Genomic DNA, 25,847 nt, shown 5'->3' on the forward strand with positions numbered 1-25,847 from the left:
AGAAGGAATATGAAAGTACTGGAGAGGGTGCACTCAAGAAGTGCAAAGACGATACGTCAGAAAAGTATAATTGAGTTTGTTTCTCCACTTGAATAGAATTGCCTGAAGGATAACTTAAAAGGTATTTCAAGTTATTAGAGTACATTGCTTTCTCTTAGAGGGAAGGGCCATCAAAAATCAAGCTACTAAAATTATAAGAATTTAGAAGAAATCTTATGGGAATGAGAATATGGAACTTGCTATTACAGGAGTTAGTTAAGATAAATGGTCCAATGTATTACAGGGAAGGCTGGTTAGACGTAAGAGGAATGCAATGCATCCATGTTCAGTTTTATGCAAGTTGAATGATGGGAACCTGCAGAACACAAGATGTTGCCTCAATACTATTAATTGCCAATAATTCAATTTTTGACTGGTTTAATATAGAATAATAGTTGTCATAATGAAATCAAGAAAAAAAACTTGTCTTTTATTCCATTTGGGAGTCCTTCCCAAAAAAGTTAGAATGATGCCTTTGTATGGAATATTTAGTATGTACAATAATTTCACTGTTATATAGATTAATATTGGAAGGAACAAGTTTAAACTCTCTGTACAATGGTGGCATTTGGAATCATTTTAGGTAAAAGGAGTGGTAATACAAAACTAACATCTGTAAATATAGCTTTGGTTGTTGGATTGAGTTGAACCCTGCTGTCTTCCACTCATTTAGTTTAAATGTGACTCTAGTCCTGCACAGGTGTCTATATCAGCGTAAGCCATTTGGCCTTGATGACTGCTGCAGACTTCAGTTCTGTAAGCCTATAAGTAATATCAAACTATTATTGGCATTTTAAAGTTAATGCAGATGAAATTTAATAAATGGTGAAGGAAGATTTAATCATGGCTCTCAAAGAAATTGGATCACTATTTGGGGGGGAAAAAAACACAGGGTATGGGGGTGGGGAAAAGGGACCAAGTGCAGTTGTACTGGTCTTGCAGAGAACTGGTATGGATTTGAAGGACTGCCTTATACTCTTAGCATTCTGATTAAAGGTGGAAGCTAAAGCATTATCTCAAGGCAATGAAAGATGAGCAATAAATGCAAAGAATGAAAATTATAACTGCCAAATAGGGTGCAAGAATGTTTAAATCTTGTTCATACTATTACCGTTTATCTACCCAGTCAGCTAAAATGTTCTGAACTTAACTAACCCTTTGCATTCAAGTGTTTTTGAATAGTATGCAGTAAAAGGATTTAGGTACTGCTTTTGCAAAGTGGTTGTCTTGTCATGGAGATAAATGACAGACTATATTTTGTTTGAACATTAAAATATTTGTTGACAATTAACTAGTGCTACAGAAATTGCAGGTAATTTGACTTTAAGTAATTTTCTAGAGCAATATGTAGCCTTTCAATTGGACAGCTGTGACCAGTATGTATTTAAAATATTGTGCAACATCTGAGACTTTGTACAGCTAATTGTTTGATTGATAAAGGCACAGCATAATGTGTTGGCACACAGGCTAGATTGTTTCTTGTCTTATTAGAACTGAAGTATCCAGTGACCTGAGTATGTGGGTGGGGATGAGAATTTAACCCCATAACTTTATGGTCCAGTTGTCAGCTAGCACATCCGAAATATCTGGAGCTAGTACCTTTTGAGACCATGCCCCTAATGATTTGAGCCTTATAATTCAAGTTGCATTTCTGCTACTTCACACCTGAAACTAAAACTACTATTCCTGATGATGCTACATTAAGAATCCACTGGGAAACTAGCAAAGGATTTGTCCAGATTGATTATTATACTGGAGTTGTGAAAGTGATTATTTGTGATTTGATTCTTGGTTCTATGCTGTATTGCGTAGCAATTAATTTCAGCTTGGCTTTGTGTTAGCCTTAAATGAAATACAAGCTTGATTTCAGATATTATATTCATAATCTAATATTTCCATATTTGACTAAACTTGAGAGATCTGGAGGAATAAAGTTACTTGTACATGGGAAATACAACTTGCATATTGTCTAGCTGAATGTCCATGGAATGTTGGTTGCTGTAGGCAGTGGTGATTTGAATTTTGTGCTTTTATTTTCTTATTTGCCTATCTAAATTGTAAGGTTTTTGGCACACCCACATGATACAAGGATGAAATTTTTTTATGTATATATAAAAGGACATTTCTGGTTTGACAGTTATGAAGTTAGTGGGGATATGTGAAGGAAAGGTCATCAGTGTACATTGGGAATTAGTATATATTTTGTGAAGGTTGCCTGGTTCTAATGGTCAATACTTGCAGTTAACCTAACTAACTGTTAATTGGGCACTACTTAACTGAAAAGTTAACCTGTTTTGAAGTTGAGTTCAGCTGAAATCTATTTAAGCACTGTGGAAGAAGTTTTAAAATTGTGAAGCTTAATCTTTGAGAAAATCCATGCTTTTGGTAATCCGCAAATCCCAAGAGAGGCCTTCGTAAAGTCATGATTAAGAGTCTATAGAAATCAAGCTAATTTATCAGTTCCAAAAACAGCAAACCCAGGTTTTAGATAAAATTTTAGATGTGATGCTATTTTCAGTGTGCATCCTAATAAATCCCCATCAACCCACCTCTAAGTATGTAATAATCAGACAAAGATCTTATTGTAGACAAGGCCTGGATTTAGTTTACAGCATAAATGAGTTTGGAATGATGCACACAACTACGGAAGTATTATGTGACACATTCGGCAGTGGATTTTTTGCCACGTGCTCTACATATTGGGAAATATTTCTAGCTAAACCTGATTGTCGAGAAGCAGATGTTTTCAGCAGAGGCCTTTTTTTCCCCCCACACCTTTTTGTCAATTTTCTTCATGAAGAGCCAGTAGATCAAAATGGCAAATTAGTGGAAACAATCTGGTCTTCAACCTGAAACAATAACTCTGCTGTTCTGTCCATAGATGCTGCCTGACCTGCTGAGTGTTTCCAGCATTTACTGTTTTTATTGAGGTTTCCAACAAATGCATTAAAAATTTTCATGTAAGCAGGCACTGGGTGATGCATGCTATGTTTGTACAATGATCATGTGAATTTTTGTTCCTTACATTCTGATCTTTTTCTCTCTTCACCATCCCACCTGAGCTATCCAATGTTAAACTTTGCAATCTTTCCATTGTGATTCATTGAGTCATTTTCAGTTGTCTCTTTTTTACAAAAGCAAAATATTGCAGGTATTGAAAATATGGGGAAAATATATTAAGCCAGCTAGGTAGTATCTATGCAGTGAAACAGTTAACATTCAGGTTGTTAATCCTTGACCAGAACCTGGGTGGATGGGGAGGGGGAGCATAATTTGAGTGGTAGAAAAGGAAAATAGGGGATTTGTTGCAGGTTGGAAGGCATGAAAGATTAAATGCTCACAGATGTAATGGTTCAAGGTGAAAGGTAGATTAGGACATTGTGAGGAAGGAAACTGAATCGAGAGACATTTAAAAGGAATAAAGTCATTACCTGAAATTTGTTGAACTCCTGCTGAATCAGGAAGGTGGTAAAGTGCCTTGTCAGAAGAGGTCATTGAATATATTGTTTCTTCAGAACAAAGTCAAAGTTGAGTTTTGTCATGTGCATACATGTACTTGTGCATAAGTGCAATGAAAATCTTAATTGCAGCAGCATCACAGGTGCATTGCATCATATAAGCAGCATTCACAAGAAAAAAACAAAACACAATTTTTGCAAGAAAGGACACAAGTAGAACAGAAATAAAGTCCATTTTAGTGCAAATTGATCAGTGTGGCCACAGTGTTGCTAAACTGTAGTGATTGGGGTTGTGCCAGTTGGTTCAAGAACCAAATGGTTGAAAGGAAGTAGCTGTACTTGAACCTGGTGGTGTGGGACTTCAGGCTTCTGTACCTCCTGCCTGATGGTAGCTGCGAGAAGGTGGCATGGTTTGGATGGTGGGAATCTTTGGATGTTGCTGTCTTGAGGTAATGCCTCTAGATATGACCGATGGTAGGGAAGGATCTGCCCGTGATGTGTTGGACTGAGTCTACTACCCTCTGCAGCTTGTGTTTCTGCACATTCAAATTGCCATACCAGACCATGATGCAACCAGTCAGGATACTTTCAACAGTGCATCTGTTCAAATTTGTTAGTGTTCAGTGACAGGCTTAACCTAAGAAAGTAAAGATGCTGCTGTGCCTTCCTTGTGATTGCATCTATATGCTGGGCCCAGGACAGGTCACCCAGTGTGTTAATGCCCAGGAATTTAAAGCTACTGACTTTTCACTGCCGAGTTTTTTTCCCTGAGTGAGAAGTTGTTGTTGTGGTATGTCTCAATTACATGTTCTATCACACTCCGGTATGCTGACTCACCACTACCTGTGATTCAGCCAACAACAGTAATGTTAGCCATACAGTATATAAGATGGACCAAAAGAGTGGGAATGGGACACAAATAGTACGGCAAGCAACTGAAAGTTGAGGGTTACACTTGTGGACTAAAGATGTGGTCTGCAAAGTGATCAATCTACTTTTGTTATCCTTATTGTAGAGAAGAATGTATTGTGAGAAACAAAGACAACACATTAAATTGAAAACTGCAATTAAATTGCTATTTCACTTGGGGGAAAATGTTTGAAAAGGGAGGAAGTTAAGGAGTAGGAGGTTTCAATGTGCTTGCAAGGGAGGGTGACATATAAGTGTTAGTGCTGTTGGGGAACTAGTGATTGAGGATGCCCATAGAGAGTCTTTTGTGTTGAGAAGGGTGGCAGTGTGGAGATGTTTGGCATGCTATTCTGTTAAATGTAAAGCTGGTTGAGTCAAAGATGAGTAGAGGAATTGGCATGGAGATTTGGAGATCAGAAATGGAAGAAATCAATAAAAGGCTCCATCCACTATGATTGCGGAAGAAGATGCTTCGAATGACCTTCCGTTTCCCCTGTTATGTCACGTAGCAGGGGAATGTGGGTGTATTTGAAGTCACTATGGAAGTTACTGGACCTATTATGGAATTTGGCTGACAGTTTATCCTCAGAAATGAAGGTAAAGTTGAGTCTGGAGATGAGCAACTGATCGATATCTTTGAGTCAAATGACTTCCACAGCTACTTGGTCTACACCATCTGTAAGGACTCCTTCATTTGTACTGCATTAATCAACAAATGCTATGCACTGGATTCCCCTCCACCATGGTGGGTGGAGTCCTTACTTGATTGATAATTAAAGTTCCCCTTGCCTTTCCACTCTGCCAGCCTCCACATTAATCAGAAAACATTTTTCTCTTCCAATATTCCAAAGAAACTGTACCCAACTGCATCAGCTTTTGGTGTAACAGACAAATTGCAACACCCTTTACAAAATTTCTTGCTATTCACTGCCCCCAAGCCCACATCTGCCAAGTGAAACTCTGTGTGGTCTCTTGCATAGAGAGCAAATGTAGACTTGCTCTTGTTGAAAATACTTGAGGTGCTCGGTGTTTTCTTGGATACTCATCTTCCATCTGCAGCAATCCTATCAGGGAATCTCAAACTGGTGAGGATGTTACAATTTTTTCAAGGAGACCCTGAGAATGTTCATGAATCACTTCCTCTCACGTAGCAATCTTCTGGCATGTCAGAATTTGGAGAGTGGGTGCTTTTGTTTTGGTGTTTGTCATGGGAGTGATGTGGCCCATTCATGGACAGCTGAGTGTAATTAGAACATTGAAGTATGGGGATATCAGCCTAGGTAGAGGGCACTGATGTTGGCTTGCTTTTCCTGTCGTAGGATCTAAAGGATCAGTACTTTGAAGTACCTGTTGTGGGTAGTCCACATCTCCAAAGTGTACAGGTGGGCAGAGATCACTGCTGCCCAGTAGATTATGAACCTTGTGCTGAAATATAAACTTTCTCCACCAAGGTCTAACAAGACAAGTGCTTCCAGTGTTTCTCTTAAGCTTTTTCATAATTTGGGAAAACACTTTTTCTATTAATTGGTTAATATGAAGCAAATTTTAAAGTAGACTTTCTAAGTCGTGAATGGATCATTTGTAGTTCAGAAAAGTCATTCTGCATCATATGCTATACAAAAAAAAATTTGGTATAGCAGATAAAATATGTGATGGAATGGGGGGTAAATCCAGTTTGGCTGCCTTGTTCATGCTTAGGACTCTGGACTTGAATCTCAATAAAATTTTACACGTGCTTCCATAGTTCAAAAGTAATCGTACAAACTTTAAAATATTTACTCATCCTTGGATCTGTTTTTACCTGGCTCGTTGTTCTCTATAGATGACTCTTGTTGCCCCAAGTCCCACAGTGCTTTTAATAGTTTTAGTCCATGTATTATTCTTGAATAATTTTTGGTTTTTAAGTGTGAGATGCTAAGATTTTAAGCTTGCATTGAGAGAAATTGAACTTCCAAAGTATGATGAGTCAATAATGAAGTGACATCATAAAGCCTCTTTAATCTTCTTGGGTTGAAAATACAAAACGAATGGATGACGTGATTGTAGTAGGCTTGGTAGATAGCAGAATGCTGTCTCAATGGCTACTGGGAATAGAGCAGGAATGGTGAATAGAATCTTATTGTATGTCCTAATTGGGCAAAAATAGTAAAATGTATACTTTAAAAGTCTGCACCAGGTTTGTAAACAATTACAAATCTCAGTAACTCAACATATGCTGTGTATCTATCTGTTGGGGCTTGGATAATTCGTTGATCCTTCGATTATTTTACGCTTTGTTTCAGCAAATGAAACAGAGCGTAGTTGTAATTATCATAGCTGTCATCCTTTCTGCTTTCCTTTCAGATGTCATCTTGGAAAAGAAAGGGTGACCCATCCAAAATGTGATACCCATCTGAGGTAGTTGTACATGAGATGTATAGTCATTGAGGATACCTGGTTGTTCTTTGTGAACGTCATTCCTGTTTTCTATTTCAGTTCATCACCAATTAGTGCCTATTTCATGAAACATTTTGACAATGTATTTCTTGAATATTTTGTATTTATGCATTTAATAAGGAAATGTGTATTGGATGGAACTTTGATGCATTGTTCAAGCAGGATTTGATTTAAAACTGCTACTTGGTCAATGTCATTTGCAGAGATAATTGATGACTGGCTTTAATTTCTCAAACTTAATGTTGTATTTCTGACAATTTCTTGCTATCTATCACCATTGGTCTAAATTGTATATGTGCCTGCAAAAAGTTCATGCAGAACCAGTGTCTTTGGACTTCAGCGCATACTGTGATGAGCTGGAGGTTGGGCACTCACTCATCTGATTATCTGCTGCACCACAGATGGGGTTTGCCCTTGAAGATAGCAATCAGCAGTAACATGTTTAAAAGGGCCTGGATGCACTTTATTGGGTGGGCAGGTGTAGGTCACCAACCCTATGTGTGTAAGGTTGTGGGGAGTGTGTGGAATGACGTTTTTTTTTGATTTTTTTAAATCACTTTCATTTCAACTATTTAAAGCTATCAGACATTGTCAAAGCTTTAAGAACATTTTTTAGAACAGTGAGCTCTCAGCACATTCCAGAAGCAAGGCTGAGGCTTTGTATCCACTGAGGCCTTGTCACACCTTGCCTCCCAATGTCAGGAGGCCCAGCATGATTATACCCATGCATGTATACAAGGATAGTATCGAACTGCAGGGGATAAATTGAGGATTGTTCAGCCAACTGACTAATGAGCCATAAAACTTGAACCTGCATAGAACTACACACCATGTAAAACAGGCCCTCCGGCCCAGCTCGTCCATGCCAACCAAGTTGCCTAACTGAGCTAGTCCATTTACCTGCCTTTGGCCCATATCCCTCTGAACCTTTCTTATTGACGTACCTGTCCAAATGTCTTGTACTTGCCTCTACTACTTCCTCTGGCAGCTCGTTCAATATACGCAACATGCTGTGTGTGTGTGGAGGGGGAGGAGGCGGGGGAGTTGACCCCTCGGGTCCCTATTAAATTTTTCTCTTCTCACTTTAAACCTATGCCCATTTGTTTTAGACTCCCCTACCCTGGGGAAAAGATTGTGGCTACTCACCTTATCTATGCCCCTCATTTTATAAACCTCTGTAAGGTCACCCCTCAACCTCCTGTGCTCCAGGGCAAAACGTCCTAGCCTATCCAGCCTCTCCTTGTAACCCAAACCCTTCAATCCTGGTAACATCTACATTTTTTGTACCCACGTTTTTTCTATCCAATCTTTTTTGTACCTTTTGCAGTTTAATGACATCCTTCCTATAGCAGGGTGACCAGAACTGTACACAGTGCTCCAAATGTGGCCTTACCAATGTCTTGTACAGCTGTAACATGACGTCCCAACTCTCTTGTACTCAGTACCTTGACTGATGCATGTGTTTCTGTCAATGCTGTAGTAATTTTACAACTAAACTACCTAAAGATAAAATATTCATAAGAACTTACTCCAGAACAAAATAAAGTAGTGCTAGAAGTGTTTGAAGGAATTAATTGTAAAGGAATATCAGTTTTTGGGTGTCTCTTTGATACCTGAAGAGCTTTATTTCTTTAAATATTCCATTTACCTTAATACCTCTGAAGCAAAAGAAGTTGCCATTCCTTTAGGATGCTTCCCGTTCATTACAGGCAGCAATATATGGGGTTTAATTTCTCCCATTGCCTGGAGGAATCTGCAGTGGTAAAATCAGTTATTCAACTCTAGTGAACATTCCAATTATGCCCAAAAAAGTCTCTTAATCCTGTCAATTAGCATTTAAAAATTTCTGGTAATGATGGGTCCTTAAACACCATTGTAAGATGTAAGTTTTATCAGTTTTGGGCAAATAATACTGTGCCCAATCGGTGTTAGGTCTACGTTCTGTTTAAGAATTTACAAACATAAGAAACAGAAGGATGAGTAGGCTATTTGGCCACTTGAGTGCTCTGCCATTAAGTAAGATTACTGATTTTTTTTAACCTGAGTGCTACTGTCATCCTCTAACATCATACGCCTTAAATCCTGTAATATCTAAAAATCTAGCAATCTGTCTTGATTAAATTGGAGCAATAAGTCTTCAGCCATCTTGGTAGAGAATTCCAAAGATTCATTATCCATTAGTTGAAGAAATTTCTTCTCATTGTCCTGTAATGTTAGCTTCTCTTATTTGAGAAAATTATTATTTGGGGGAAAAGGCCTTTTCAGTTCTGAATTAAGTGTTGTTGATAAATTAAGGAATTTCTGATAATGGAAGTAACTACTCAATTTATTGCTTCCAGTCTTGAAGCTGGATGATTACTCTTTCAAACCATGTTTTTGTTTGCATCCACTTCCATTGAGATTATATTGAAGATAGCAAATAGAATTGCTGTTAATATTTCATACAATCAACATTATAATAGATGCTTTCAAATGTAAATTGACAGACCAGGGCTAATGACTCATTGCTAATGTGGGTGCATCATGAAACTTGCAAGAAAGCACTCAAAAGAACTTGCCCATTGGTATGAAATGTTAACATCAGATCTATATTCTTAAATGCTCTCTGCTCCATCCTACAGGACTTCTTTAAATGCAACCCTCTTCCCATGTTACGCATCTCATAATTGTCTGGTGATTTTCTAACTTGGCAAAGTAAGCTGGTTTATTGTCACAGGCAAGAAAATTTACAGAATAAATTCATTTGGTGGATATTATGATCGCCATAACCAATGTTGCATTTGTGTTGTTTGCCTTGATTATCTATTGCCGAGGTTAATGACCTTTGCTGATTCTGAGTTGGGTCCCAGGAATGACCTCTGCAACTGGGATGATTTTTACTGTTTCTTTCTCTTTTCTACCATTTCTTTCTCTTACTCAGTGAACATTGTGGTCTTCATCAGGAGCACAAAATGAATGCCTTTCGGATATTTCACACCATGCATGACCAGTTTAATCTCCCAATGGGCCAAGATTATTTTTTGCTCAAGCTACTTAAAACAGATAATAGCATAAGTTGTAGGAGGACAAGGCAAGTGAATAAATTAGAAAATAAGATGGCTGATGACTTGCCCTTGACTCGAGTAGGTTGAGCCTGTTTACTAAACCAAAATTTGTGCAATCTCGGTTTGATTTTGTGGCATTTTAACCTCGCCGGTCTCTGAATTCATCAACTTTTAGACTTCAGTCTCACGACACACACCTTGAGATGAAGTTGATTTGTCTAAAAAAAATGATTAAGATGCATGTTGGCAATTTTTGTAATGAGAGCCAGAAATCAAGCTGCATGACAATTATTTCTGAATGGCAAGTCACTTGCACTCTTGTCTTAAATTCTTCTAGACTCTCTACTTATCCTTCACTATATAAAATTCAAACATAAAACCCAGGTGAGGACAGGTATGGTAGTGCAGTTGTTAACATAACGCTATTACGGCACCAGCGACCCGGGTTCACTTCCAGCCTCTAAGGAGTTTGTACATTCCTCCCACATTCCAAAGACGTAGGGTTAGGAGCTGTGGGCATGTTATGTTGGTGACACTTGCGGACTGCCCCCAGAACATTCCATGCAAATATGCATTTCACTGTGTGTTTCAATGTACATGTCACTAATTAAAGAAAAATCTTAATTCCTAAATGCTGCAAGTTGGCAATGATAACATTTTTGTCAAAGCTGCCCTTAAAATGTATTTGATAAATGAAGCTCTGCAAGATAAAACTTCACTTAGGTGATTTAAGTCATTCACAACTCGGTAAAATTGGGAGACATTGGTTGAAGGAGTGAATAAAATGTATCATTTGAGTGCATGAAAAGCTACTCTTGAATTAATGCTAAGACTTGGCTTGGAGGAATCAACTACTCTTTCTTAGAATCACTTAAAATTTATGATGCAGGAAGTGATCACTAGGTCCACATCTGTAGACTTTATCCATAGCCCTTCAGGCCTTCAAGTATACATCCAAATACTGCCTCAAATCTGATGACTTCTACCTCTGCCACCAGTTAAAGCAGTGAATTCCTGAGCCCTGCCATCCTGAGTGAAAATATTTTTCCTCCTCTCTCCTATTATCGTGCTAACTTTAAATCTGCACCTTTTGGCTTCTGTTTATTTACCCCTTTGATAAGAATATCCTTGATACTTATACTCTAGATCTCTCAATTTTATACACCTCAGTTATATCTTGCCTCTACCACTGGTCCTGAGAAAAGATCCCAAGTTTAGGAACAGTTTTCCATTCTTGGCAACATGCAATTAAGTCTCCTCAGAAAATTCAATTGCAAACACTTTCATAATTGTCTTCATCTGTCTCATCAGTTAAAAGAGCTTGCATTTGGGGTTTGAGGGTAGGGTGTATGGTGGGGATAGTTAGGCAGCCTTTTGTCTCCAAATGCCATTTCAGCCTTGCCTGTTTGCCTGTTGTCATGAGTGTGAATCTTGGTGCATGAAACAGATTACATTCAATGATTTTTTTTCCATTAGAGCCACAACTTTAACTGTCAACTTTAAGCAGGGAAGAATTTTTCCTTTTTCTCCAAGCTTTACTTGTGTCCATAGGATCAACATACCCACTTTTATGCTGTATGAAACATTCATGAATTCATATTTGAAATGTATAATCTTGTTGCATAGAACTAAGCAAACTGGGGCCACTAGCACTTTCATTTGAAGTGAAAATCAGTAGACATTTCAGTTCAAGCAAGGATCATCTGGACTGGTATTAAACAGTGTTATAGCAATGTTTGGAGACATAAGACTGCAGATGATGAAATCTGGAGCAATACACAAAAAGGTGGAGGAACTCGGTCAGGCAGCATCTATGGAGAGAAATGGACAGTCAATATTTTGGGTTGAGCCCCTCCATCTGGACAGGACTGGATGAAAGGTCTTGACCCAAAATGTTGACTGTCCATTTCCCTTCCAGCTTCTTGTGTTGTAATAGCATTGCTTACCTGTTACATGCCGTTGATGATTCCATCTCCTCATTTACTTGCTCGATTGGCAATCAAAAGTGTGAATGACTTCAGTTAAAAAGAGCTGAGCAAATTTGAAGGTAAATTCAAAGAAAATATACTACTGCAGCCTTATGCAGAGCAATCACCGTACAGCATGATTGAATTGCCAGTTATAAGTGTGGAAGTCAGACTAATCCAAGTTCCCGCTGGTGTTCTTGGTCTGACTTTCACTTTAGGAAACTAGAATTGAAACATCACCTGTTGGCTCCTGCAAGGCTGAGGTGATGTATGCTTTCTCTCTAGATTTGTATTTGATCAGTCTGTTTCCTATTGATAAACCTACTGTGTTGCATTGGAAGTTCTCCTCTTCACCATCTTGATGTGGCCCCAAAGTGTTTGTTAGGTACCAAACATTTTGAAAACCTCCATCTGTTGAGGTTGTCATTTGGAGGAAAAGTTGCCAGGTGTAGTGATTTTATTTAACTCCGTGCAGACTCGCAAGCTATGTTGTGCATATGACAAGGTATCAAATATGAACTAATTCAGATTACAAGGGAATTAGTTACTTAATCTCACTCTGACAGTGTACTTTCAGTTTATCTAAAACTACCTGTAGGTTTCCAAGTATATGGGGGATTTGTTGCACTCTATAACATCCTAAACTTGTGTTTCCTGTAATCCCATGTTGAAGATTTTGATTAAAACTTATGGGATTCAAATATGTTATTGGTGCCACTAAATGCTGGTCTTAAATTCCAAGTTCAAGCAAAGCAAACTTTGTCATCCCATGGTATTGAGATTTTTAATTTCTTGATTCATTTTCATTAGTTACACAGCTGATGCTCATGGAGCCTGACCACAATGCCCAATTCCTGTTCTTTTGGCTTTAGATATTTACAAGGGCCAAGGCCACAAAAATGTGGTATTAGAAAAATGTAATGATCCTTTGGAGGTTGGGGGGGGTGGCTGGCGAGCAAAGAGATATCTGCTGGGAATGGATAGTTAAATGTCAAATTTCTTGGGATATTTAGTGTTCGGCTTTGTTCACCCTGCAGCCATATTACTGTAATAGCCATTAGATCATACTCATCTTCAACCTGCTCTGTTAATTCGGCCACATTGTTAGGGATTTTACTTGCATTTAGATATTGTACCTTTACATTTGGACTAAAATTTTCTATACTTAACACTACTTAGGTGTTTTTGTTTCTGCTGTTTTACCTTGCTCACTGCGCTTCCAGCTCTTTTTCCCGACTCCTCTTGGGTTCTCGTACCCCTGCCAGGCTATTTTGAGCCCTTACCAAAAGTACCAGCAAACCTTGGCCTCAAGCGTATTGTTCCTGGTCTTGTCCTATGTGGGTCCTGCCTTTCCCAGAAATGGTCCTAAAGTCTCAAATCTAAAACTCTTGTTCCTGCACCCTCTCTCAAGCTGTGCATTCATTTATTCTGGTCTCTAATTTCTGTACTTATTATCAGGTGGCATTGCATACAATCTTGAGATTATTACCTTTCAAAGTGTTGCTTTCCCTCCATCCCCCTCTAGCTGCTTTTTCTAAACCTCCCTGGCTCCTTAAATCTGCTTACAGGACCTCATCCTACCCATGTCATTGGTACCAATATGGACCAAAACTTCTGGTTTTTCATCTCCCTTCTGGAAGCTCTACAGTCATTCAGTAGTGTCTGTGATCCTGGCATCAAGGTAAGAGTATACTGTCTGGAGTCGTGTCTACTGCCACAGAAACACCCGTCTGTTCCCCTATTAATTGAATGTCCTATCATTATTGCTGTCTTGGCCTTCCTCCTTGTTGCACACCAACTGAGCCACTTTCTGTGCAATACTCCTAGCTTTGGCTACATGCCCCTGAGGAATCATGCCCTTGCTGGTATCCAAATGGGATAATCTGTTACTGAGTGAAATCAATCCAGGACTCGTGGATTGCCCCCTTGATCATTCTGGTTTGCCTGGCAATCAACTCTTAACCTCCCATGTGACCATTGCCCTAAATGTACTATCTACTTAGTCGTCAGCCATATGAATACACCATGGTAACTCTAGCTGCTCTTAAGCTCTGAAAACCGGAGTGTAAGCTACTTAAGCTGGAGATGATTCGTGTACATATTGTCCAGGTCATGAACAGTCCATGATTTCCCATGTGGCCCAGGATGTACTTTCTGATCAGCTGAGCTGACCAGGCATGCCTCATTTTCAGAGAGAATTTCTTGTAAAGTAGAAACTTGTCAGGAAATACTTGCAATTGGCAGCCTGTCTTCTGCCAACAACACTTGACGTGTGCCATCACACTTTCAAGCCAGTGCATGTGCAAAGTCATTACTACCCTCCCTTTTGCCCCATCTCACTGAAGCTCTCTTGCTCACTGAAGTGTGCAATCTGAGAACCACTGTTCAAGCAACATGCTTCAGAAGGCTGCTGTTTGATGCATTCCAATGTAATTTAGTTGTAGGTCCTTTTTCTAGAACAACATGTCAGATGATACATGATGACTGTCAAACTGTTTCCCAGCATTGCCTTTGGGACTTGTGTGCATCAAATTAACTTGTATCTGCCATAGTTAGAGATCTGGGTGGGCACTTTCTCTGCTTCCATTTTTGTTGAATTTGTTAAAGTGGATTTCATACACCAATAGAAATCTACAGCTTCACATTAAGCAAAGGGGTTTGATGTGTTGGAGATGTGAAAGATAACTCCAATATAATCCTAATCAATGACCATTTTTCATGTGACTTGGAGGATGAGTGGACTGATAATTCAGTGAAGCTTTTTTCTGATGTGCCCTTCCAAAAGCGCATTCTTCACCTGTGGTTGTAATCTGGGGTTGGAAAGAAGGATGGACTAGCTTCTACTTGTCTGAGAATTTGTTTAACAGCTGTCTTATTAGAGTTTCTTATGTCTATAAGAGCTCAAACCTAGCACCTGCAGTTTTGTGTGCCTTTACCGTTGAGATTATCTCACAAATTCTGAGGTAGAGCTTCTGTAAGTTAGATGAGACGAGAGACGAAGCTGTGGATGAATTTTAAAGCAAGGGGATAATCTTAAATCAGAGTTGCTTAACTAATAGCCAACTTGCACAGTGGTGAATAAATGATATGATGCAATCCAAGAGATATTCCGGAAAAAAAACTGCTGCATATCTTAAGTTATAGAATTTCCTTCCTGATTTATCTTGTATACTAAAGAGAAGGAAAGGGCGGCCAAAATCAATGCCAATAATGTTGTAATTAAGTAGTTTTATGAGAACATATCTTTTATCTGGTATCCTTCATGGAAATTCAACATGGAAAATTTTTTACTCCTGTCAAAAACTCAACAGGCCATGGGAACTATTATCAGAACTTTGCTTGAATTCTCCCTGCAACCTGTCCTCAATCCAAGAAAGCAATAGAACTCGGGAAAGCAGTGCTTGTGGCTGCTAGGAAGGTACATAAGCAATAGAATCCCAGAGAAAACAATGCTGGTGGCTGTCTAGGAAGATACCTACATAGACAAGCCAATGAAGGTTGCAGGTAGAGAAATGTTTTCCTGGCATTCAGGATTATTTGATGCGTCTAACAAACTGAGGTTTAAAACAAATACTCAGCAAATATTCACAAAGATGCAATTTCCTGCATTTGGAGTGAGAAATCTTCTGGGAAGTTCCTATTTTGCTGTAGTTAATTTCCAGCACTAATTAATTAAAAGTTGTCGCCTAACATGAGCCCTGAAGTTTCCATAGGAAGCTTCAGTAGTGTCAGCTATTGCTGTGCAAGATCAGAACAGTGTATCCTGGACAGTCATCTCACCAGATACATTTGATGTGGAAGCTAAAGAAATTAAAAAAAAATAGCCTTAGTTGGCTCATTTCAAATGCACAGCAAAGTCAAGTATATGCATACTGCATCCAAAGTAATGCCAGGGTTGGTAAATTGCATGATATGAAACGTGGGCTTGACCTTTTTCTTTCTCCCGCAGAAAACCATAACTGTAAACATTTCAGGTTCTGTTTGTTTTTAGTTTTTAAAAGATCTGGTCATTGTTGGCAAGGCCAGCATTTATTGTCCTGAAATGGTGGTGAGCTACCTTGAACTGCTATAGCCCCAATAAAATACTCCGTCAGTGTTGTTGGGTAGGCACTTAAAGGATTTAGACTCAGTAACAATGAAAAGCTAGCTGTGATTGCACCTCATTATTTTTTTGATACTCTTGCAGGTTCTTGCACACTTTTCTGCCCTTGTTGGTCCGGGGCAGATCCCCTGACATGATAATGGTAGAGTGAGGGGTATCTTGGGCCATGAGCTAACAGACTGTGTGGTGTACATTTTTGCCACTGCTGAATGTCCAGCGTCTCATTGATGCCCACCTGAGCTGCCACAGCTGTTTTAATTCTATACCATTCAACATTATTATAGTGTCACACAATGTGATGAAAGGTGTCCTTCAGGACTCTGCAGACGTCACTACTTTCAGTGCCATCATCGACAGGTGTGCCTACCATAGGTAGTTTGCTGAAGATGAGGTCACACAGATTAACCCTTAGTTTACTCAGACCTGTCACAGATCCAGAGTGGCAGCTATGTCCTTTAGAACTTGACCAGCTTGGTCAGTGTTGGTGCCAGACCACTGGAAATTGAACTCCCCACCTGGAGCACATTCTCTTCCATTGTAATTTCCAGTGCTTCTTTCAAGTGCTCACCATGGCAGAGTGCTGAATTGTCAGTTCGAGGATGGTGGATGATAATCGGGTGGTTTCTTTGCTCTTGTTTGACCTCATGGGGACTGGAATCAATGTTGAGGATTCTTTCTGTCTTTATACTTCTGCCACTTTTGATGGGTCTGCCATGTCGGTGGGGCAGGATGTACTCGGAGTGTTACATTGTGAGCTATGAATCTGTGTGGTAGGCTGCTCTCTCAATTTAGATGTCAGTACCCAGATGTTTGCTCAGTCAACTTTGCAAAATTTACTGAGCTGAGAGTGACTCTTGGTGCCAGGTGGTCCATCTGGTTTTATTCCATGTTTGAACCTAGTGGTACAAGGGAATGGATTGTTAGGTCATTTCGGAGGGCATTTGAGAGGAGTGGAGTTGAACTTGTCCTCTACCAGAGTAGTTATGAAGCTAAATTTCTGACAATGAGTTTTGGCCATTTGTTTAAAAAAAGTAGGTTACAGTCATTAAGTGGTCAGAATTTTGGCAAAATGGAATACGTGGGACTTTGAAAAGAAGAATGATAAAGCACCTTGGTCAGCATGGATGAGTTGGGCTGAAGGGCCTGTGTCCTTGCTGTATAACTCTGACTCTAAAGATCATTTAAATAGAGACTGCTGTAGCACAAGATTTGGAAGATCTTGTGCATGAAATGGTGTGATACAGCTACAGCAGGCCATTGGGAAGGCCAATGGACTGCTGACTTTTTATTTGGAAAAAGGTGGAGTAGAGAAGTTTTACAACAATTGATCAAGGTATGAGTGAGATAATACAGGTAGTTCTGCTGTAATGAGTGTTTCATTAACGCAAATTGATTATAATGCAGTTGATGAATTCAGGATCACTATTTGTATTGTAGGCTGCATTGGTTATATTATGATCAGGGAGAACCTGCTTAAATCTGTGCTTTGACGGCAGCTGCAGCCTGTTCTTCTCTAATGTGACTTCCTGTAACAAAGGTTTCTTAGCAACATAACTATCGTGTTATAGCAGAAGTACCTGTATTGGACCCTTGAGGAATAATATATTAACATCAAAGACAGTTCAGAGCAGGTTAAGTAGGTTGATCTTGGGTATGGATGGCTTATCCTATGAGGAAAGGTTGAACAAATTGAGTCTATATTCATTGGAGTGTCTGGCTTTATGATTTGAGACATAAAATTCTTTGCAGACTTGACAGGTTAAATGCTGGGAGGATGTTTCTACTTGTGGTGGGGGGGAGGGGAAGGATTTAGAGTGCATATTTTCAGAATAAGGGGACACCATTTTAAGACTAAGATGAAGAAGGATTTCTTAAGATTGAGTCTTTGGAATTCCTTGCTCTCTGAAAGCATTGGAGGCAGAATTCTTGAATGTATTCAAAGCTGAGGTGGGCTTAATCTAGGATTGGAAAAGTTGGTCCAATTGGAGCATTGCTTGGAAGACTCCTATTCTTATTCTAGTGTTAAATGTGTTTGCATATTCTCAACACAAGGTTACAAATGGGTAAAATGGACTACTGCATGATCTTTGTGTCAACTATTGATGGTAAAGAGAAATTTGTTAAAAAGTTAATTTTTTCTCATTTGTTCAACTTGAATATATAGATGCCATTTAATTTGGAAAAATAGAAGGAATAGCACTCCAAGAAGACTTTGCAATTTCCAGCCTGTGCTGAATAGTAAGAAGAACACTTTTTTTCTTTACCAATAATTATTCTAACTTCCTGATAATTGTGCTCTGGTTATTTGTTTTTTAAGCATTCTTAAGGTTGTGTAAATTTTTCTGCCACTTCTGGTGTTGCTACTTTGGCTTGTGTTTTAATTTAGTCTACTTTAAATTTGCCATCTAAAATATCAGCTGTGAGTTTAATTTGCAGGTGCTCTCTGATCCAGGTATTTCCAGAATTAGCCATTTTATTTCAGACTTGTAGGCAGTTCTGTAGTTATGCAGGTCTTTTGTTTTACACTGTAGTGACTTAAATTCTGTTTTTTGTAGCATACCATATAGAACTTGCGTCACTACAGCCAAAGTATGGGGAGTAAAAAAAATACTCTTGGATAGTTGCCAAGCATGTTATGTGGAACTAACAGTAAGTGTCTAAAAGATTTAAGTTGGGTATGAGATTATCAAGGGTCTGCAAAATACATCCTGTATTGCTTGCTGTACAAGCTGAGATAATTAGGATGACCAGTGTGGTTTCAAAACTAGTATGGATTGGAATGGTTCATGTAACATTTGGAATGATTCTGGGAGCAATGGATGGGCAAAGCAAAAGCACAGCTTTCAATTGAATTATGACTGCACCATTGTGAAGGGAGGCTTTGAAATGGTAACTTGTATATAGTTATGACAGAGAAAAAGGGTCAGGAGGTTTCAAATTAAAGGAGGGCAAAGCTAATAGTTACTGAAATATAAGATTTTGTTCAGTTGCAAATTGTTGGAGGGTAAAGGGAGAAATCAGTAGAGAGCAATGAGATGAAGGTTATTGCGATGCGGGGAAAGGCCTGTGTCTAAAAACTGAATTAAGGAACTGAGAGTGGGAAAAATGAATGTTCTTTTTTTAAAAGAACATTTAATATATGTAGGAATAGACAAAGTATTCAGAACAAAATTGATCTGGAAGCATTAAACTGAGATACCAAAAAAAATCATGACTTAATTTTGAACAAAACTGGGGATACTTTTTTTATTTTGGAGAGTGATCAGGGAAAGTGGATATGGCATTGGGTGGGTGACTTTTGATCACTGGTATTTGTTGTGGTTCATTGCAAAATAGAATGACTGTTTAAGTGAAACTGGATAGATCAGGCACGCAATGTTGCAGTATCTATGTATTATTGCTTAGGCTGATGGATTTTCAGTATTTATAATTTGGTGGTATGTGGTGCACATGGAAATACTTTCAGATTGAGAAATTGGGAGGATACAATATTAAAATTTCCTTCTGAGGGGTTTGGAGATTTTTAGCTATGACATTCAATGCTGTATAATCTTTGGGGAAATCTTTTGGGGAAGAAATGGATAAATGAAATTATGCAAGATGCAATCATTTTAAGAGCATGAGACAAATCTTCCAAATAAGATGTAGTGGGCTAATTAATTTCTATGCTGCAAATATCTGATTCTGTGGCAGAAATGTAAATAATCTAGGAAAAATACTTTATTGGCACCTTGAAGTCTGAGGAGGTTCATGCCCAGGAACACGAATGAGGATTGTGCTACCAAACCCACTCGATTATTCTTGCTGTTTACCAGTGTATGAAGGTTAATCATAGAAATGTGCACGTGTCTATCTGGCTAATATTTTTCATTATTGTATATATCTGATTAGCCATGTGATTTGTAGCATCAAATTACTGTTTAAAAATTTAAATATTTTTCTTCTGAATAAATTGGATCACGAGCATAATTGGGTTAATGACCATCTGGTTTCATTCTGGTAGTTTTACTGAGATAAAAATTTTTAAATTAATTTAATGTTTATGAAAAGTTGATCCTGGATGTGGCATTCAAGGTTTGTATAATTTAACAACCATCAGTGTCTCTTTTGCACCAGACTTCATAACTGCTGGATGGATGCACTTACCAAAGGCTTAAAGCATCAGAACCTTGCAGCCATGCTTTGTGCCATTTCTACCCAGATAATAAAAGACATGAGGATCAAACATTTAGTCATGATCATGTCTTGTATGGCATAGTGAGATGGCAAGGATTTCTGGTTCCCAAGCTGAGAACTACAGATCCACTCTTAATTCTTTCCTGAGAAATAATGATCACAATAGATTAAGGGTAATATCCCAACAGACACATCTTCAGATATGAAGTGAAATTCAAAATGAACTGCATTAAGTTTGATGCATTTTGGTATTTGCAAGGTTTGACACAAAAGGCTATGGAGGCATTTTGCAGATGACTTGCCTTAAGCTGGCATAATAGAAGTTCTTAGGTTAGTGACATAAAGGACTAGTGTGTTTCAGGAGCTGATACCACTTTTAAAACTTGTCAACATTTGGAACTTTGAAACCCAGCACATTGTTCAGATTTGTGGATGACGGGCATTTTTCTAACTGGAAAGCTGTTATCACAAGGCCGAGTACTTAGTCCTTTTTTTGTTTTATATGCAAGTGCGATGAATCAAATTTGGAGATGATCTGAAAATTGGCTATGTTTGGCAGAGGAGGTAAGCTTTAACCTTCAGGAGGATAGAGATGATATGATCACTTGGCCAAAATAGCAAATGGAATTTAATCCATAAGTGTGAGGAAATTCATTTGGGGATCTGCAACAAGGCAAGGGACCAAGTACTGAGCCTTGTGGTAATAGCTTTCCACATTATTTTCTACTGCAGAGCCAATTTTAAATCCAAATTTCCATTCTTCATTGCATTCCATGCATTTCTTTGATCAGCTTGTATGACCTCAACAACATCTTTGCAAAAATCCATGTGGATTATACTGCATGCATTGCCTCCATTGACCTTCTTTCACAAACGCAAACAAAATTCAGTCAAGTCAGTCAGACATGACCTTAAATCCATGCTGATTGCATTTAATTTGTCTTTACAAATGAAGTTTTATGGTGCCCCTCAAAGTTGATTTCAATAATTTGCTCACCACCAAAGTAAAATTAAATGGCCTTTTTATTTTACTTCCCTGCTTTTTTAAACAGTGCATGCTTTCCCCATGCTTCCCCCAATACTTAACCTGTAACCAGGGATGATTGAAAAATGGTCAAAACCTCTGCCATTTCCTCCCTTTATCATTGGTGGGGGTGGAGATGGGGAAGTAATGGTCAGGAACTGTTCTTCAAACAGTGCTGTGGGCCCCATTATCTAATCTGATAAAGCAGATTTTATCCATTTAATGTTTCATCCAAAAGACTGCAACTCTAGTGCAGTGGTCCTTCAGTATAGCAATGGAGTGTTAGTATAGATTTATTGTACTCAAAACATTGGAGTGGTATTTGAAACCATGACTTGGTTAAGAGGGCTGCAATTTGAGCCACAGCTGAGAACTGTTGTGCTGCTACCAATAAGGTTATGTTTGGAGGGGAAGATCCTCTTGGACCAAAAATAGTATGAGCCGCCTTGCCCTTCACTACCTGTAATAGGATTTGAATAGGAGCATAGCTCTAACAAAAAAAACTTGCCAAGTTAATTCAGGCCATTTTATACCTCCTTTTACTCATTTTTGCTCCATGTCCCTTAATCTTTAACCAGCAAACATCTGTCTTAACTTTGAATTAATTTAGTATCCCTTTTATTTGAACTGCCTTTATGACTTGTGGTTCAAATCATGTCTTCGTGTGGTGAATCATGGAACAATACAGCACTAAGAATGTTCAACGCTTTGACTTTTTTTTAGAATTCTAGTATGTGCTTAAGCATATTTGAACAGCTGGATGGGTACTTTAATAGCAGTTAAACTATAGTGTGAGTTCTTGAATTTATCTTGGTTTACTTGAGTGGATGATTCAAGTAGTTAGATGTTTTCAATGAAAAGATGTGCAGAAGTAAGTTTAGAAAATGAATGTGAAGATGGCATAAATTGTCATTTACTAACAGATTTGCAAACATGTGGGAGTTGTACATTTGGTCAGTCATGATTTGATAACATCCAAACTGGAAATTTGATGTAGAAGCAGAGAACTTGTTATCTTCTGACTGCTAAAATGGCCATTAGTTCTCTACATGGCTATTTTTGAGGTTCATTCTTAGGGCGTGAGGTACAGGACCAAAATAAATCCATTGTCTTAAATGATAGTTGGGAAAGTTTGTTTGAAATGTGAAATATTTCTTTTGTTGAGGATGGATGCATTCAGATTGAGTTTAAAATGTTGGTAGCACTATTGGAACAATCATTAATCCCTGTAAGTTAAACAAGAAATTGATGTTTATTTTAGCACTTGAATGCAAGTTTTGCTTAATAGATCATATTTGTAAAAGATAGAGTTGTTGATGACCTGAGTAGCAATTAAGGTATAGTTTGCTTAAGTAAACAAAGTAGTTCTGAACAAGGTTAACCATCTTAAATTTCAGGACCGGTGATTCATATAATTTGCTACAAGACAGGCCAGATGGAACTATTTTGTTGTAAATATCTCCATGTCTATTCCATTTCAGCTCTCATTATCTGAAGTATTTTATTAAAGTAAGAAAACAGATTTTATGATTAACTGCAGCTGAGTACTGAAAATGACAGATTTCTGAGGTTCCTTTTATGCAAGGTGTTCATCCTGTTGTATTTGACCAGGTTTACTGTCATGTATTTATGTACAAAAATACACTTGGCCTGAAATGAAGAAAAGCTAAATTATATTTGATTTTGTTTGGCTCCTTTCACATTTCAGGGTGGGTTGCTGTACTTGTAACAACCATTCTGTTTTAAGCAGTTGCAGCCTACCAATTGTACTTAATGAAAACTTCAATGTGTCTCTGTCACATTGAGCTTTCATTATTTGTCTACAACTTCACTAGACAGTGCCGGAAATGCTCTGTGGTAAGAGCATCTGTGGAGAGAAAAGTGGATAATGTATCAGGTCAATGACATTTCATAAGAATTAGAAAGTGTCAGAACTCGTGCATTTTAAGTTGTAGAGAGGGTGGGGAGAACAGAGGGAATGTGGGGCGGCACGATAGCATAAGCAGTTAGTGTGATGCTATTACAGCGCCAGCGATCAGGGGTTCGATTCCCGTTGCTGTCTGTAAGGAGTTTGTACGTTCTCCCGTGTCTGCGTGGGTTTCCTCCGGGTGCTCTGGTTTCCTCCCACATTCTAAAAGACGTATGGGTAGGTCAATTTGGGTTTAAAATGGGCAGCGCGGACTCATTGGGCCGAAAGGGCCTGTTACCATGCTGTAAGTAAAATGTAATGTATGTCTGTGATGGTGTGGAGACCAAGAAAATTTATGATACTGCTGGCTGATAGAGGCAGGTGAAGGTGGTTGTTGCAGCTGATCTGTCTGGATGAGATGTAAATAGGCAATGATTTAGGATAGCGGAGAGGAAGAAAAGTGTTGGCACTGAGGTACAGAACATTGAAGTTACTGGAAATCTATAAAAGAGTACTGGAAATACTCAGATCAGTCGGCATGTGTGGAGAAGAAGAAACCTGAGTAAACAGGTTTGTTTCCTAACTTCACGTTCCGCTGAAAAGTATCAATCTGAAAGATTAACATTGTTTCTGTCTCTGCAGATGATGCCTGATCTGATCATTTCCAGCATTTTCTATTTCCGATTTCTAGCATCTGCAGTTTTTATTTTTTTTGTTTGGAAACACCATTCCTGCTTAGTCACTCAGTTTAAACAAAAATCTGAGAACCATTAACTCACATCTCAGCGGGCAGGCACAGTAGTGTAGCGGTTAGCGTAACACTTTACAGCGCCAGTGACCCAGGTTCAAATCGGCCACTGTCTGTAAGGAGTTAGTACGTTCTCCCTGTGCTGCGTGGGTTTCCTCTGGGTGCTCCAGTTTCCTCCCACATTCTAAAGACGTATAAGTTAGGAAGTTGTGGGCATGCTGTGTTGGCGCTGGAAGTGTGGTGACACTTGTGGGCTGCCCCCAGAGCACTCTGTGCAAAAGATGCATTTCACTGTGTTTCGATGTGCATGTGACTAATAAAGATATCTCATCTGTTTAAAGTTTTTTGGTTTAGCACATTCAACTTGAGCAGTTGCCTGATTGACTTGTAAAGAAACAGAGTAATTTGCATGGAGAACTAATCAAGATGTACAGGCAGTCCCTGGGTTGCATTCCTGAGAACTGTCTGTAAGCTGATTTTACCCCAAGTCAGAAATGTCTGTTTTCTATAGCTACCCATATCGTATTCTATACACACTTGATATAACTTCATCAAATATTCACCCTAATACTACCTATAATTAAACTAATAGAACATGTACTGTATCCACTTGTTACTGAACACCACAAAACATTTTATTATTACTATCTTGAAAAATACTTTAAAATCTATGAGAAAATGTTGTAAAGTCAGATTCCTCGGTCATGTCATCTATAACCTGGGGAGCTCCCTGTATTTGGAATGTTTGTGTACACAGTTGAACTTGGTGAAGTTTCAAACATTGTGCATTATTTGTTGAGTGCTTTTCTGTATTCAGTGCATTATTTTGAAATGTCTGTCTAGGCAAGCAAAAATAGAAAACAATTATTTTATTCACAGCCATAGGTGCCATAAACAGGAAATATAATAAGTTAATCTGTTTTGATTTTGATTTCAAGGGAATATATTGAACAGGACACAAAATGCCTTGACTCATATACTGTTATGAGACCTGTCATTTCTGACCGACTAGTCACATTGGCCCTCTGGTTTAATATTTCCTCGAGCCTGCCCTTCTGACTTTTTGGTTTAGAATTTGCAGCAAAGCTTGAATCCACAATCTCCTGACAAGGCAAGAATGCTGCCAGTTGAGCCAAGCTGATGTATAAAATGGCTGTAGTTATAAATGATATTCTCTACATTTATCTTTTAGTATGATCTTTTTAATAATATTTGAAATGCAAAGCCAACACTTCCAGATAACTAAAGTGGAGTGGTGAAGTCTCTTGTAAATTTGACCCTGAAGTTAAGTACTGTAAGACTATCTGCTGTCCAGTTCAGAAATGCTGTGATTTTTTTTTTCCCCCCCAGTGCTCCCTCTAAACTCACTGGGACCCCATTCCCATGTGGCTTAAACTCACTGGGGCCCTGTATGCAGCATCCTTGTCAACTCTCAAAGGTATCATTCCCATGTTGATGCCCTGTTTCCACACTCCCTTTTAAATTCACTGGGTTGAATAGTTGTGCCAGACTGGCAGATTTGCTCAACCAAAAATCCTGAAGGTGTTGTATTTTTGAAGTTTATGAAAAGTTAGTGTGAATTCAAGTATCTGGTTTAAGCTTTCAAAACGTGAAATATGGTCTTGTGGATTTCAGTGCTTTTAAAAAAAAATTGGTAAAGTAGTGAAGAGAGGAATTCAAATTGGCTTAAAATTCAACTGTCAAATCATAAGTTATGATTAATTTTATTGCTAGTAAATAAAGCAAAATTATTTCATTACTATCTCTGTTCTGATTTCAAAATGTTTATTTCAGTGAATGATAGTGTCTAAAAAGGGTATGTCCCTTAAGGAGAGAGGTGCCAATGTCCAGCCGGCCTAATTACAATACAGGGGGGTCACTGCGACGTTCACAAAGGAACACTGCCGGGGCCCAGCCACAAGACGAAGCAGCAGGAGGAAGGCAAGTAAAATACATTATTAATAAAACATTACTTGCTGTCTTACATTTTTAGATTCTGATAAGCCCATGGTGAGATGGAAATTCTGTCAGCCTG

General features: G+C 38.5%; 1 protein-coding gene across 1 annotated transcript in view; it reads left to right on the top strand.

Annotated features, from left to right (window-relative positions):
* Positions 1-25,847, top strand: part of trip12 (thyroid hormone receptor interactor 12) — a 107,638-nt gene that overhangs the window by 6,398 nt on the left and 75,393 nt on the right. The window contains 2 exon segments of the mRNA XM_052017189.1: positions 18,120-18,193; positions 25,607-25,753. Of these exon segments, the coding sequence (XP_051873149.1) occupies positions 25,656-25,753 (98 nt within the window). The 5' untranslated portion in view covers positions 18,120-18,193; positions 25,607-25,655.

Source organism: Pristis pectinata, chromosome 6 (assembly GCF_009764475.1).
Source record: "Pristis pectinata isolate sPriPec2 chromosome 6, sPriPec2.1.pri, whole genome shotgun sequence".
Taxonomy (NCBI): Eukaryota; Metazoa; Chordata; class Chondrichthyes; order Rhinopristiformes; family Pristidae; genus Pristis; species Pristis pectinata.